Source organism: Haemaphysalis longicornis, unplaced genomic scaffold (genome assembly GCF_048455015.1).
Source record: "Haemaphysalis longicornis isolate Haplotype H1 unplaced genomic scaffold, Haemaphysalis longicornis Haplotype H1 scaffold_11, whole genome shotgun sequence".
Classification (NCBI taxonomy): domain Eukaryota; kingdom Metazoa; phylum Arthropoda; class Arachnida; order Ixodida; family Ixodidae; genus Haemaphysalis; species Haemaphysalis longicornis.
The window spans coordinates 68823325-68838051 of record NW_027526214.1 but is presented as its reverse complement, the minus strand read 5'-3'; the positions used below and the strand labels follow the sequence as shown (position 1 = coordinate 68838051).

At 44.7% G+C, this 14727-nt stretch overlaps 1 protein-coding gene across 1 annotated transcript; it reads right to left on the bottom strand.

The window, feature by feature from the left end:
• Window positions 1-2615: 2615 nt before the first annotated feature.
• Window positions 2616-13475, bottom strand: LOC144160673 (uncharacterized). Its single transcript, XM_077691886.1, has 2 exons — window positions 11664-13475; window positions 2616-2630 (listed from the first exon to the last, which is right to left on the bottom strand). The coding sequence occupies exons 1-2, from the start codon at window positions 13473-13475 to the stop codon at window positions 2616-2618; spliced, it is 1827 nt and encodes a 608-aa protein (XP_077548012.1).
• Window positions 13476-14727: the final 1252 nt, after the last annotated feature.

Sequence of the window (14727 nt, the reverse complement as noted above, 5' to 3'; positions counted from 1 at the left end):
ACAGTTGTTTCCATGCTTGGGAAGTCCTATAGAGGAGAGAGGCCCATAATGCCTACCTGGCGTGAAGAGTATTTTTCTGAAGGTGTTTGACGCACTGCATTTCGTTTCTCCTAGACGGTTCGCTCTGCGGTACCCGGGCCTTGAAACCGCCAGTGAGATTTACCACGCCCGCGAAAATTTTTATGAGGTATTGGAGGTGGATTCCAAACCCCTCCCGGTATATATTTCTGCTGTGCTAAAATGCATTGGGAAAATACTACTAAGGTTTTGGTTGACGAATTCTCTCGAGGGCTTCTTTAGGTGTTAAAAATCGGGAAAATTTGATTATGCATTAATGGGCTACTAAGTACTCAGCCCCTGAGTATTCGCACTGATGTAAGCTTAATGGCGCATCGGATAGCAGCAGTTTTTCCATGTAGGACTACAAGGAGAGTTCTAAAGACATCAGTAACCCTGAGAAAATCCCTGCAAATAAAATGCATTGCACCATACACCCAGGTTTGTTTTCGCTATTGCCAACTTATTGTGACGATAAGGGTCTGGCGCAATCGTGTTGCTAATATAATTATACACAATTTATCGTTCGGAAACCTATTTAATGTGTGCATCTCTGCTTATGGTTTCTGCAAGCACATGCAACAAATACGCTAGTGGCTGGCAGCCATTATAATGATGGTGCATTTTCCGTGCTTCTAGCCCGTTCCTGGAAGGGTGACTGTAAATCTTGTTTTTAAAGCAAGGCTTTTTACCTCTACCCCTCAAGGGTTATTTCGCGACCGTTGGTGTCCCGAGTAGACTCTAGTGAACAAATAAGATAATTTACTTGCACCTGCCGGGAATCAAACCTGCAACTAATAGACTAACAAAGCGAGAGCCCATTGTCCTACCGGTTTAGCTACGAGCCCACGCGAAGACGGGGAAGACAGGTGGTGTACTAACCGAGCACATCTACGGGTTTACCCCCTGTGTTCTCGCTAAATGCCACGTGAAAGCGTCACGCGACCACTCACGCCCATCTAGCGGCCATGTGCGCGCCTTGCTCCTATGCTAAAAGTTACAAAAATTAATCAAGCTCACACCAGTGCATATCATCTCACTTCTAGTACGCCAATGTGCTAAAGCCGGTGGCCTCCAGTGTTCATGTAAAAAATAACAGCTCCTTGTCGTCCGCCCTCACGCCAAATCAAAGAATACATTCAAATACTCCTTGATGGCCAGGCACCAGCCTCAAAATCCTGGGCCTACATCTCGAGGCTAACACCAAGAGTGACGTATCCTTGCAGCGCCTCAAAAACAGCAATATTCAAACCATACACATGATCAGGCGAGTTGCCACCAAGAATCAAGGCCTAAAATAATCTGGTACCTTTCGAATATTGAAGCTTTTGTCCTCTCCAGAGTCACTTCCGTAAACACCCTGTCTTCTTCTCAACAAGGAAGATATAGAGATGCTTTATATATTGATTAGAAAGGCGGTTGAGCAGGCCATTGGTCTTCTAATCAGTGCGTCCAAAAAGAGGCTGCTTACCACGGGGCTCCACATCATGGTGGAAGAGGTGAGAGAAGGCCATCTTTCTAACCAGTAGGTCCGACTCAGAACTGTGGTGGGTAACCGCACGCTTCACCAGATTGTCTGGGCAGCCAAGAATGTCACGAAGCTTGACGTACTCCCAAACTCTTGGAAACTGAAACGTAAGATGCTCCCTTTGCTTAGAAATATGAACCCTTCACAAGACGAGAGTCGCCGAAAAGCACGGGCTCAAGCGCTAAACACCACTCTCGGTGGGGATCCTACACAGACGCTTCCAAACATCGGGGGCAGCAATAAGTCATCATCGTGGCTATTTCCAGAACCAACCTCCTTGCGTCTACCTCGCTTAGGACCCACGAAATGATGGCAGCAGAAGAGGCAGCCATCACCCTGGCTCTCACTCAACCAGGGGTTCGGAGGGTAGTCACCGATTCCCAGCAAGCCTACTGGAATTGATAACTGGGTTGGGTGTCCTCACGCGTGCTAAAAACCACTCCCCAAACGGTTCCATTCAGCTCATCTGGACCCCCCTCACGCTTCAATGGAGGGCAACAAATACGCCAACCCAACAAGCCTGCGCTTTTACATCTCGTGCTATGGAGCTGCACGAGGACAGTCACCTGCTTGTCCCGTTCAGGGAGATAACCCAGCATTATCGCCTTCCGAGAGCGACCGCACCTCCGCCTTACCCTGACGTTTCCAGAGAACAACTATCCTACAGATAATACAATCTGGGTTCCTTCCCACAGGCTACATGTGTTCACTTAATGCATCCGAATCACTACGACGATGAATGTAAATTTTGCTCAGAAGTAGGAACACTCCACCACGTAATCTGGGTGTGTGACTTTAGCCCTGAGCACGCTCCTTGCTTTCTGTCAACTACCCAACATGAGCAATGGGAGATGCTGCTGTTCAAGCCCTTTTAACCTACCCAGCTTCAGCGGGTGGACAGAACACAGGCCGCGCGGTCTGCATATGGGCCTCACAGAAGAAGGAATATCTCCCCAAGGCTGCACTCTGGGCCGTGCAGAAATCTTAATAGGAGTATTTTTTCCTCCTTCTGCTCCTTCTCTACCACAAATCACGTCTCCTCTGTCTGCAGCGCAGAGAAGGAGAAGTCAGATCGTCTAACACCGGGTTGGAGCTTTATTTTATAAAAAAGTTTCCACGCTTGTGCTACACCAATATAACTCAACCAAACACCGTTCATGCATCATGCATTGATTTACCCTTACCAAGAATATCTCTTTGAAGTAATAATTGGTGTGGGTAAGTGCAATTCACTTTTCTCTGGTTTTACTATTTGTAGAGCGATGTGAGCGAATTTAAGTGACCTCGCATGAGAAATTATTATGGGTGCCGTTTACAGCTTTGCTTTCCAACCACATTCACGGGGTGGATTGGCGGGATTTTTTATCTTTTTGGGAGAAGACCACCAGGATCGGTCCTGATCTTAAGAACATGTGAATAATTTCTCATTCTTTTCCGGTGCTGTAGCTCCTTCACACGGTTTGCCTTTCGCAATGAACTGAGAAATGCCGCCATTTATTCAGACATGGAAGGAATACTCTTGCCAAAATGATGCACTAATCATAGCATTGTTACCACTTTGAGCTTGGATAACGGGGCAGGCTTCTTGGCAACATATTTTTCTATGGTCCTTCACTTGAGATAACGATTCCAACATAATTTTTTCTTGAGAGCTAATTGGTCACCACTGCCTCTCGAGCTTAAAACCGGCTAAACGTATCGCTGACAGTGCTATCTTTAGGAGCTCTTTGACTCCGCTTTCAGTGTTACAAAAAACAGAACATCGTCTATGTTCACTCGGGTGCTTGGGAATGTTGTACACTGCAGAGAGTTCTCTTTGGAATATTTCCGCAGAGGAGCGTAGCTGAACTCAAAGTCTGGGCAATCTGAATTTTCTATATTCCATATAGAACGCAAAAAATGAAACGTAAAAAAAAACCTGCGAATTTTTCTGAAATTTATTCCTGGCTTCTGCTATCCTCTTTCTAACGCCGCTTGAAGTAGTCACTTCTCAGAAACTGGTGTTTTCGTTTATTCTTTCCATTAGAGTGCACCGGATGCAAGCGAACGCTAGTTTTTGCGTCAATGTTTTGGAAAAATGGAGCATCGGACTCACCATTCTGCTGGTTTCTGCATGTTTACAATGATACCCTCGGCCTCAATGAACTCGTTTTCGACGCGTGACAGATACCCCGCGTGTGGTATCCGTCACGCTGTCGTTTCGCAAAGTTCGGTGTTTTAGTGTGCTGTTTTAAGGACGTTTGACACTGCCCGCTCGTTTGAACAAAAAAGAGAATATTGGTATTGCTTGCGATTGAATACTTGAGTCTCTTTAAAAAGTGTGGGCATGTGTCAGCATGCCGAAGCGCTCGCAAGTATAAAATCCAAACAACTCTTAAGTAAACCTGTAGACTGGGCTAGTTGGTAATTCATAATGATCAAATGTAGCGCCGCAGAAGCACAAGGAACGAAAAGCGACACACGGACGACCGCTCACTTCCAACTGGTTGTTTATTCACATGAGGGCAAATTTATAATCGTAGCCTTAGCAGGAACAGTAAAAAGGGAAAACATAAAACAAAAACAAATGTATTTCTTTTTTGTTTTCGTTTTGTATTTTTGTTTTTTGCAAAGATTGAGAAAACAACCAAAACAAAAGTTTAGTATTTTTTGTTGTTGTTTTGTTTTTCTTCTTTTCAATGTCTCCAATCTCTCATGCATCCACTAATGTGATCTGTCATGACTTCCGGAAACGTTTTTTTTTGCAGTTTCAGACACGACAGAAAACTGCTTTCATACGTTTCATTGCGTTTAGGTGTGCAGTACACTTATGGTTCTTGAACGGTGGTCTCGAAGTAATTTTCTGCCACAGCAGAATGCCTAAATCTGCTGCAAATATTTATGGCCATTTGGCCTACAACGTGTAGAAATAAAGCAGTTTTTTATCTTATTTTGCTGTCTTTTGCTGTCTTATGGAGTGGAATCTGCTGCTTCAACTTGTTCTTTTTTCTGTTGCATTATCAAAAGAATGAATCGGTCAGGGGGCGGAAGCATTTTATCTCTACTTAGCTAAGCAAAGCCGAATACCGATTACACTACACACGCGGCGCTTCTGAGCAGCTCGCCACATGTGCCAGAAAGTTTTGAATGACGACAGAAAGCGAGTGACTGACCCGGGGAAACTCGTGTTTATTGTATGGCGCTCTTTTTTATATTTAACCGCATAGACACAGGTTAGAGACAACTAACCGGTAATTTGTTATAATAAGACCGGTCAGGTCTCTTCAAACATATTTCAACGTCGAAGTTAAGCAAATTCCTGAAAAAAATACGAACAAAAATTTGGGTAGGAAAAGGGGTGTTGGCGATCTGGAGAATCACCTATCCTGCTCTTCGTTGCATACAGGCGGTTTATAAATTTCAGTTTTACTGCATGAGCAAAACGTTGATTTTTAAGAGCTAAAAAAACCGGCTGCAATGAACAGGGACGAAAACGTTCACATTGATTCATGTCATTAAATATCCCAACAGCACATTTTTCGGTGTTGTAGGACCCAATTTATTAATCCGATGAATGCTGTATAATAAAGCATGTGCAACTTCGAAATGACGCCCGGGTACTTCTCCTGCCTTATTGTAACATTGATTCCTCACCATTCAAGTAAAATGATCGGATTGATTCCACAATAAATATTTAGGGGCAGTTGGGATAATATATATAAAAACCAGTAACGGGGACACCTCTCGTCATATGACGATGACGTGCTCGGTGAAGACGGGACCTAAAAGTGCGACTTTGTCAACGCCACGATGAAAAAATGAGATGTATTACAACCACGTAAAATACTAATAAAAGCACGGCACTCTTGGCTGGTTTCATTGTACAAAATAAAAAAAAAATTAGCAGGTTCAAAGTCGACTCCCTAAACAGCTCTGCACCTAAAACATAACAGCCAAGGGACAAGGAAAGAGGAAATTCTGAGTTCCCGTCTTCGCTTTGCTAAAAGGGAAGAGAGGTGTTGCTGTGGGGTACCTGGGTAGAAGTGGACGAGCTGGGCTATGCGGTTGGTCTGAGCAGTTTTGGATTCATGTGGATCGATAAGGTGGCGAAGTAGGAACCAGGTGCGCTTCATGGTTAGGGTACATTGAAGCAGGTCACACATTTCTCCCCATCAGGTGTCTGGCCGATCTTAAGGTATGTTGCCACCCTTGAAAATGACGTTTTTTTTTTCATAAAAAGCGAATTTCATTTTTTAACATTTCAATACTCCCCGACATCCAGAATTGTGCTGGTGCAAAAATTATGTCTCTATCTGGTTCTGTTCGAAAGTTATGATATTTTTTACAACTACCCGCAGACCTCTCTGAAACCGAAACTGACATTTAGCGAAACTGAAACCGAAATTTGTGAAAACGAAACCTACATTTCAATCATAAAACAACCTTACGTTTCTTCTCAAATACGCAGGATACTATTAGATTAGTTTGTGGTGACGTATTTTGCCTCCACGAAAAAACGCAGAACGCGAATGAATGCTGCAATGGGATGCTCTGGCAGCGTCTCCCTAAAGATGTCCATGTAGGCCTGCGCACTGTTTTGTTTGGACTATACGATGGTATATGTCACTTCAACAATGGAAATAGTGGCACGCGGGACATCTAGATGCACACTGGTGTTGATCCGGGCTACTACACCACAGTAGCTTGCCACAGCAGGGACTCAAGACGCTTGAAGAACGTCAAGCGCCAATCAACGGCAGACGAAAAACAAGCCCGAAAAAAACGACGAGCTGCTAAACGATCACACGGTGAACGCGTGGCAGTTCCAGAAGGTCCCACCTATGAGCCTGGTGGCTCTTAGCCCCCCACGAACTTCCAGTACTGTATATAACAGGTTTGGAATAGTCATTTCTTGTTTTTCTCGAAACTTCATTTTCAGTTCTTTTTTGTTGCGCAAAAAGTCATAACTTTTGAATAAACAATTATTTTTAAATGAAACTTCCCATGCTTTTTTGTTGGACATTCTTCTGTGCAATGAACTGGGATAATTGAAAACCATGCATAACTTTTGATATTATAGGATTTCGACAGAAATGCAACCACCTGAAATTACGCAATTTTTGGTTTTTTTGGCTATATCATACATAATATTGATGACAGGGCGAAGATTCTAGTTCATTGCGCAGCCTGCATGCACGACTACGTTGCTGCCAAGCCGTTTTTGTTTTGTATCACGGGATCGGCAATTATGACTGTTGGCGTGATCTGCATATTTTGGGTAATTTCAGTAATTAAATTGTGATTAGTTTTCACTTTTATTTGGTAACATAGTTGAAGGGTCTTTTTAAACAGCCCTTTTTAAGGCAAACTCGAAGGAATCACTTTAGGATCAAAATCTAAAAACATTTCTTAAAAGGTGGCAACATACCTTAATAAAGTGTTTCTCTTTCTCTCTCTCTCTTTCGCTTTGCTAGGGTTGTCTTTGACCATCCGCGTACGAACGGCACCGCCGTTCAGTGCGACTTGATACAATAGAGCGCAGCTAGGAAGAAAATCAGACGACAAAATCCATTATTTCCTACACCGGGGCAAAACATCAATGATTGCTAATGTAAATGGTGTGTTTGAAAACTTTCCCGTACGGTTGGTACACGTGGAGGAAAGTTTTGATGCTACCCGCTGGATAATTGTCGTAATGGGTAGACTCCGCTATAACGACACTACGCTGTCAATCTCCTGATTTCTCGAGAAGTCATTTGGCTTGATAGCATGGTATACATCGAGAAGAAAAAGCATTTAAAAGAGACGGTACTGCTGACAGTGATGCAGTTTGAGTTGTGTGATTCCCGATAAAACAGAAGATTTTTTCAAGCTTTTGAAGATCACACACAAAAGTTGTGGGCGCCCACTAATGATTTTCACAAACGGCATAATGTTTCTAAAAAGAGAAAAGGAACAAGAAGGCATTCGGCCAAAACTTTTAAATATCTAGAAACGAAACTTAAAAATCTTGACATACAGAAGGCAAAATAAAATTTAAGAAAAAGAATTTCAGCCACCACTCTACACATTACAACACAACATATACTTTGTAAATCTGAACAACGCAAAATGTTTGTTTCAGCGCCGGTGCTCACAAATTGGGTCAGGGTTTTAGGATACAGTACAAAAAAAAAGAACAATAGTACACCAGGTTCCCGTGGGGAACCCTTATGAGGATGCGAAGCATCATGGAAGTTCCGCGTGGATCCGTTGTGTTGCAGTTATGTTGAGTGATCTGGTATTTTTAGCGCCAGAGACAATTCCGCGTCCGGGTCAACACCGCTGGCAAAGACAAACTAGTACTGCTGCGCAACGGTGAGTAGGCGGTGGTTCTTGAGGCGCCGAATTTCGTCCATTATGTTCTTGTCGATTTGTCGTCTCTGAGGTAGAATCGGTAGTCTCTATCAGCGTTGGTGAGGTAAAGTTTGTTGACGTTGTGCACCGGCTGAGAGCAACGTACACGCCCTCCTTCTCGCAGCTTTCTCTTCTCTTTCTTCTTCAGCGGTTCCCCTACGAGAAGATGAAAACGGTAGTTCAACGCGAGGCTATCTCATAATGAATTTTTCGTTTGGCCAATTCCTAGGGGCATCCTGCCACAATCATCTACAGAGGCGCTGCGGACGGGGCATAGACGCGGGACATCCCCCCGAGCAAGAGACGCTTCGCATCTAGAAAATGAGAACGTAGATTCAGAAAGTAGGCATTGCTGGAAGGTACCATTGTTAAAATTTCGAAAGGGAAGTAGGTGGACATCTATTACGGCGAAATAAAACTGACCAGGCTCACGTAGTAATCCAATATTCCAACAGGATGGAAAAGAAGAATCGAAATCAATTATGGAATTAAGAGACTATATAAAACTACCAAGACTAGAATTCAAAGATCTGTCATCTTTTTAACATATGCCGAAATACACTTGCAAGAGTTTTTGCCGACGTGACTCATTTATACCACAGAAGCACACGTAAGTAGTACTTTACGAAATACTTTTCTAAGCTTTGTCGGCCGAATACCAAACTAACTTTATTATACCAACATGGCGACATAAAAACGGAAGAAGTAGTGGCGTGACGTTGAACCACAGATTGCCGGCTTTGAGGCCGTCTGTCATGCACCAGAGTTGGTGTTTTGTGACCCGTAATACAGAAAAAAATACCTCGGTTATCGATGAGGAACCGCCACACCCCGTGAACGATGACCGCCGAGGAATGCTACCACCGACACTGAAACAGCTAAAGCAGGCCTTCTGGTTTACAAGTTTTTGCCGCTTGAAATGCTTTCCAGCGGGTACTATGGATTTGATGAAAACCCCCTACCTACTTTGTGCCGCAACGTAAGGGTGGTGAAGAAGAGCTTCTTTTAGTGTATCTATATGAGCAGCTGGTGCACCTGCCGCACGCGTCGAAATAGTGCTGCAAGTGGTATATTGCAGTTTACCACAATCTGATATACTCATTCAAGCCAACTTGTTTGGCGCATAGGGCCCCCGTGAGCTTTCACCGAAAATTGTATGTCCCCTTTCTTGACAAACTAGGTTGAAGTTATTACTTGTGGCGACATACCTAAATGTCTGTTAAAATTGTGCGATGTAAATTGTGTAATTCTTTCTGGCACTTTGGTATAATCAGTGAATCATGCAGCTTCGAGTATTGCGCAAACCTCTCTTTTAAATACAATGTATACAGCATACGTCTTTCAGTGACTAGCCTTCAGTGACACCCACTCTATTCTGTGCATAAATGTGTTCTCGCATGCACAAAGAAAGACATAGCACCTCAAATTTTGTCACTCCAAAATATAACAAGAGAGGCCATTTCCAAGCGAAGGAAACCATGTAGTCAGTGTGTTAACTGTACGTTAGGAATATAGGAGAAGAACCAAACGGAAGGGATGACCCATTCCGATTGCACAGACAAGTTTATTCTTGATGGCTTATGTAGCATCTGTGCTGCCTCACTAGTTTAGTTTAAGCGACGCCGCAGGGGCAATGGGAGGTGGCTTGGGAGGTTCCACTCACTTATCTTTGGGTTTTATTATCTAGAATGTTTGTTCCAAGCTTGCTGCTAGAATAGGCATGAGCAGAGGTCGGCAAACTCACTCGTGAGTCCACTCACTCAGACTCATTTGGACTCAAACTCACGCGTGAGTTTGAGTTTGAGTGAGCGCGAGGCTAGTGTGGCATGGTGAGTTTGAGCTTGAGTGAGTTTGAGCCGAGTGATCACGACTGAGTTTGAGTCCGATTGAGTTTGAGTCCATTTTGAGTTCTGAGTATTTTTTGAGTTTGAGTCCATTTTGAGTTCTGAGTAGATTTTGAGTTTGAGTCCATTTTGAGTTGTGAGTACATTTTGAGTTTGAGTCCATTTTGAGTTCTGAGTACATTTTGAGTTTGAGTCCATTTTGAGTTCTGAGTACATTTTGAGTTTGAGTCCATTTTGAGTTCTGAGTACAATTTGAGTTTGAGTCCATTTTGAGTTCTTAGTACATTTTGAGTTTGAGTCCATATTGAGTTCTGAGTACACTTTGAGTTTGAGTCCATTTTGAGTTCTGAGTACATTTTGAGTTTGAGTTTATTTTGAGTTTGAGTTCATTTTGAGTTCTGAGTACAACTTGAGTTTGAGCTCATTTTGAGTTCTGAGTACATTTTGAGTTTGAGTGCATTTTGAGTTTGAGTCCATTTTGAGTTCTGAGTACATTTTGAGTTTGAGTCCATTTTGAGTTCTGAGTACATTTTGAGTTTGAGCACATTTTGAGTTTGATTACACATTGAGTTTGAGTACATTTTAGGTCTGAGTACATTTTGAGTTTGAGTCCATTTTGAGTTCTGAGTACATTTTGAGTTTGATTACATATTGAGTTTTGAGTACATTTTCAGTTCTGAGTAAATAGGAGTTTTAAGTCCATTTGGAATTTGAGTACATATGAGTAGCCTAGCAGGCAGCTATGGTTGGCTAAGTTTCATGCGTCACTGTGGGCTCGGAATTCAAGTTACCTGCGGGTATGGCACCAATCGCGATCTGCATGATCGGTTGGGATGGAGGTGGTGTCTAATTTTTTTTTAGTTTCTTGTTGAATTTTTATGGCCATAAGCACTTGCTGTATACCTAATTTTCGCGGCTGGGCGCGTGAGTGATAATTGACTGGTGAGGTCATAAAAAAGGGTTGTCTTAACTTTTCCTCCTGACGGATCCACTAAGAGCGTGGGAAAGGGTGGTGGGAAAGCACACGGCGGCGCTGGCATGCTGGTTGTTCACCTGCTACTGTTAACGGCTTGATATACTAGGGGTCACAAAGGAAGAGGTGAGAGCCGGGGGAAATGGGGGCGGGGGCTGTCCTTTCTACTGTTTCAAATGAATTAGCTGAATTGACTGGGCAGCGCCCCTTAAGACAGAATAATGACTACATTACATCGTTTGAAAACAGCGCGGAAGACGGGACGGAGCAAGTAATACACGACACAAGCGCTGACGAACAACTGAGCGATTTAATTCGCAAGAAAATATATACATGAAAAACTAGGGGAAGAGAAGGAAAAATACGACATAAAATGTTGACAGAAAAAGGTGATAGCTACTGATTAGTAAGTATGACAACGACAATCTTTCGCCGCGTGACGATTTGAAGACAACTAGTCACGTAGGTACGCGATTTCCTTATCCAACAGTGCCACGGATGGTTCGCTGATACAATCGCTCCCTTTCCTCTTGATTTGGAAGGCCTCGAAGATCTCCCTCTCCCTCCGTCCGCGGTAAGAGGTGAGTGTGGCGCATTCAGTGAACCGAGGGGTGCAGCCGCACGAGACGCAGTGTGCTGACAGCGTGCCACCGGTAGAAGACCTGACTTTGTTGGCATGCTCCCTCAAACGTTCATTCAGGCAGGGGCCTGTTTGTCCTATATAGGAGCGTTTGCACGACAGCGGCATCTCGTACACGACGTTACTCACACAATCAACGTATCGTGTCTCGTGTTTTTTGGCGCACGCTGGTGATTTGCTGCTTTCTGCGTTTACGCGCTTACACAGGCGGCTCAGTTTCTTCGGAGCAGAAAACACAAGCCGTACGCCCGACTTGCCAACACTCTTCTTGAGCGCATGGCTCACTCCATGGACGTACGGGATGACGGCTGTCTTGGGTCGTTCTGCTTGAGGGCACTTCTCCGGAGCCTTCGAAGTGAGTTCGCGTAGCAGCTTAGTTGCCAAGGCACGCAGGAGGTCTGTCGGATACGCGGCACACCTCAAACGGCTAGCTTGCGCCTCAAAACTCTGTTGTGCACGGTGTGGGCAGGACCTCTTCAGGTCATTTCTTAGCACACTCGTGGCAACTCCCCTCTTGACCAGCTTCGAGTGTGCTGAGCTGTATGGTAATATGCCCTTTTGGGACCTAGGAGCATACTCCCAGCAGGTGTGCTCCTCCTCAAAATGCAAGCTGAGGTCCAGAAATCTTATCTGGCCGTCCGTGGGCAGTTCCATGGTCAAGGTGAAAGCCGTGAGGAGCGATTGGAACGTGCCAAAAATCGCTTCCGCCCCTTGACTGGTTGTCCGCTCCTCGGTTTCAAAAATGACCAGAAAATCGTCCACGAACCTGAATACCTTTAGGACTCCGTGCTCAGAAAGGGCCCCCTGTAGCTGTCTGTCCAAGCGGGCAAGCAGTAAGTCGCTCAAAATGGGTGCCAAGCACGATCCTATGCAGATTCCATCTTTTTGGATGTACAAGCCTCCGGCGTGTTCAATGAAAGTCGACCGTAGATAATACCGTAGTAGCTCAAGAAAAGCAGACACGCTGGTGCCGCATGCATTCTGGAAGCGAACCGCTCCAACCTCATCTACACAGTCGCTCACCGCTTCAAGTATGGGTTCCTGAGGGAGTGAATAGTACAAATCCTTTACGTCGGCCGAGAACGCTCCTACTTCTTTTTTGCCAAGAGCGTTCAGGAATGTGTTCACTTCATTCGGGTTTCGTACAAGAAACGGGTCATCAATGGCCAAGACGGACAGTGACCGCTGCAGGTAACCACCTATGGAGTGCTGCCAGGTACCTCTTTCGCTGACAATTACCCTGAACGGGCATCCCTCCTTATGCGTCTTGGCAGAGAAAAAGACTGCCAGATTCAGAGCATTGGCTTTTTTGACTGACGCGGTGAGGTCGACAAGCCCCGAGTCAAGGCATAGCTGCACTTCCCGCTTCTTCACCCTGGAGGGCTGAACGTCTTTGACCAAGAGAAAGTTCGAAAGCACAGCGTCTCCCGCCTTCTCATTGTATAAAGCTGAAGGCATTACAGCGAATCCTCCCTCTTTGTCGGCCTGTAGCAACTTGAGCCCGGCCTCCCGAAGTAACGATACCACTCTGCCTGAACGAATTGCTTGGTGGGGTTTCACTTCCCTCGGTAATACGTCAACACCAGCGCTAATGCACCTGTTTGTGTCATCTGATGACGTCCGTGAAGTGCTGGATCTGACTAGGGACAGGAGCTCAGTCCTGTCAAGGCTGGGGTGCTCGCAGAACTTGGGCCCGAGGCTCAGCACTTTTTTGGCAGGACCAGGGAGGTCTGAAGTTCCCACGAGATGCACCTTTTGGGAAGGGCGGGCCGGAGGAGGTTTTCGAGGGAGCGATGCGAGGACTTTCAACCACAGGAACTCGGCCAGTTGGGAAGCGGTCCGCAGGTCTCGGTGAAACCGCTGGTGTCCCCCTCCAGGTGGGGCTTCACGGAAACATGCAGCACGGAGGCAGTCCCTGAAGATAGTCATTTGGTTCCACGCCTCAGAACGTAAGATGCGGCACAACCGCATTCCGTGCCCTTTGGAAGGGGCCATGGGTCCGACGAGCGAGGAGATTTCAGGCGGAATTATGCCGTTCTTGATCGAGTAGGTGTACATGCGTGCTCGGCACGTCGCAGAGACGAAAAGATTAATGCACACTGAAGGGTTAAGCAGAACATTAGGTGCAAAAGAGCCCGATGTAAGAGAAATAAATTGCAAAAGGGTGTCTATTACTTGCTCCGTCCCGTCTTCCGCGCTGTTTTCAAACGATATGATGTACCAACAAGCCCTTCAGTTCACCCTTTTGACCACATTACATTGGGTGAAAAGTGAAACTGATGAGGCTAAGGCGTGTAAGGTATCAAATGAAAGGTCCGGTAACGGAATCACGCGGGGTAAATAAAAAAAAAATGCTTCCTGATTGTAGTCATCAGGCAGTCATAATGAGTCATAGATTGGGTTAAAATTCAAAATTACACTGCGAGGGCATGTGGGGAATCAAATTCAAGGTCTCGATGTGGGGAATCATTCGGGACGAACATGAGATATGGATATATCATGACGTAGTCATGGTAAATCAAATATTCGGTGAAAATTCAGGTTCATGACGCTAGGGCGTATCAAATTAAAGGTCTCGATGAGGGTAATCACGTGCTTCCTGATTATTATCATGACATAGTCAAAATGGGTCATAAATTAGGTTAAAATTCACAATGATGCCACTGGGTGTCCGGGGTATCAAATTGAAGGTTCCGATAAGGAAAATCACGTGGGACAAAAATGTGGTAGGGCTATATCATGAGATAGTCATGGTTAGTCATTGATTGGTTTAACGTTCAAATTGATTCCGCTAGGATGTGATGGGTATCAAATCAATGGTCTTGATGAGCCGAATCACGTGGGAGAAATACAAAAATGCTTCCTGGTTATAACCATTAGATTGTCATGGCGAATCTTATATTGGGGTAAAATTCGAAGTGACCCCGCTAGTTAGTGTAGGGTATCAAATTTACGGTCTTGTAGAGGGGAATCACGTGGTACAAATAAAAAAAAGGCTTCGTAGTTCTTATCATGAGATGGTCATTATGAGTCATAGATGGGGTTAAATTCAAGGTGAGGTCGCTGAAGCATGTGGGGCGTCAAATTGAAGGTTCCAGTTAGGGGAATCATGTCGGACACCTAAATAATGCGTCTTGGTTACAGTCATGAGTCATGGTTAGTTTGACTGGTATGAATTCCATATGACCCTGCTAGGGTGTGTGGGGTATCAAATTAAAGGACTCGTCGAGGGGGTCACGTGGGACAAATATGAAAATGCTTTCTGGTTATAATTACGAGGATATCGCAAAAGGTATACAGCAAAAGGTAC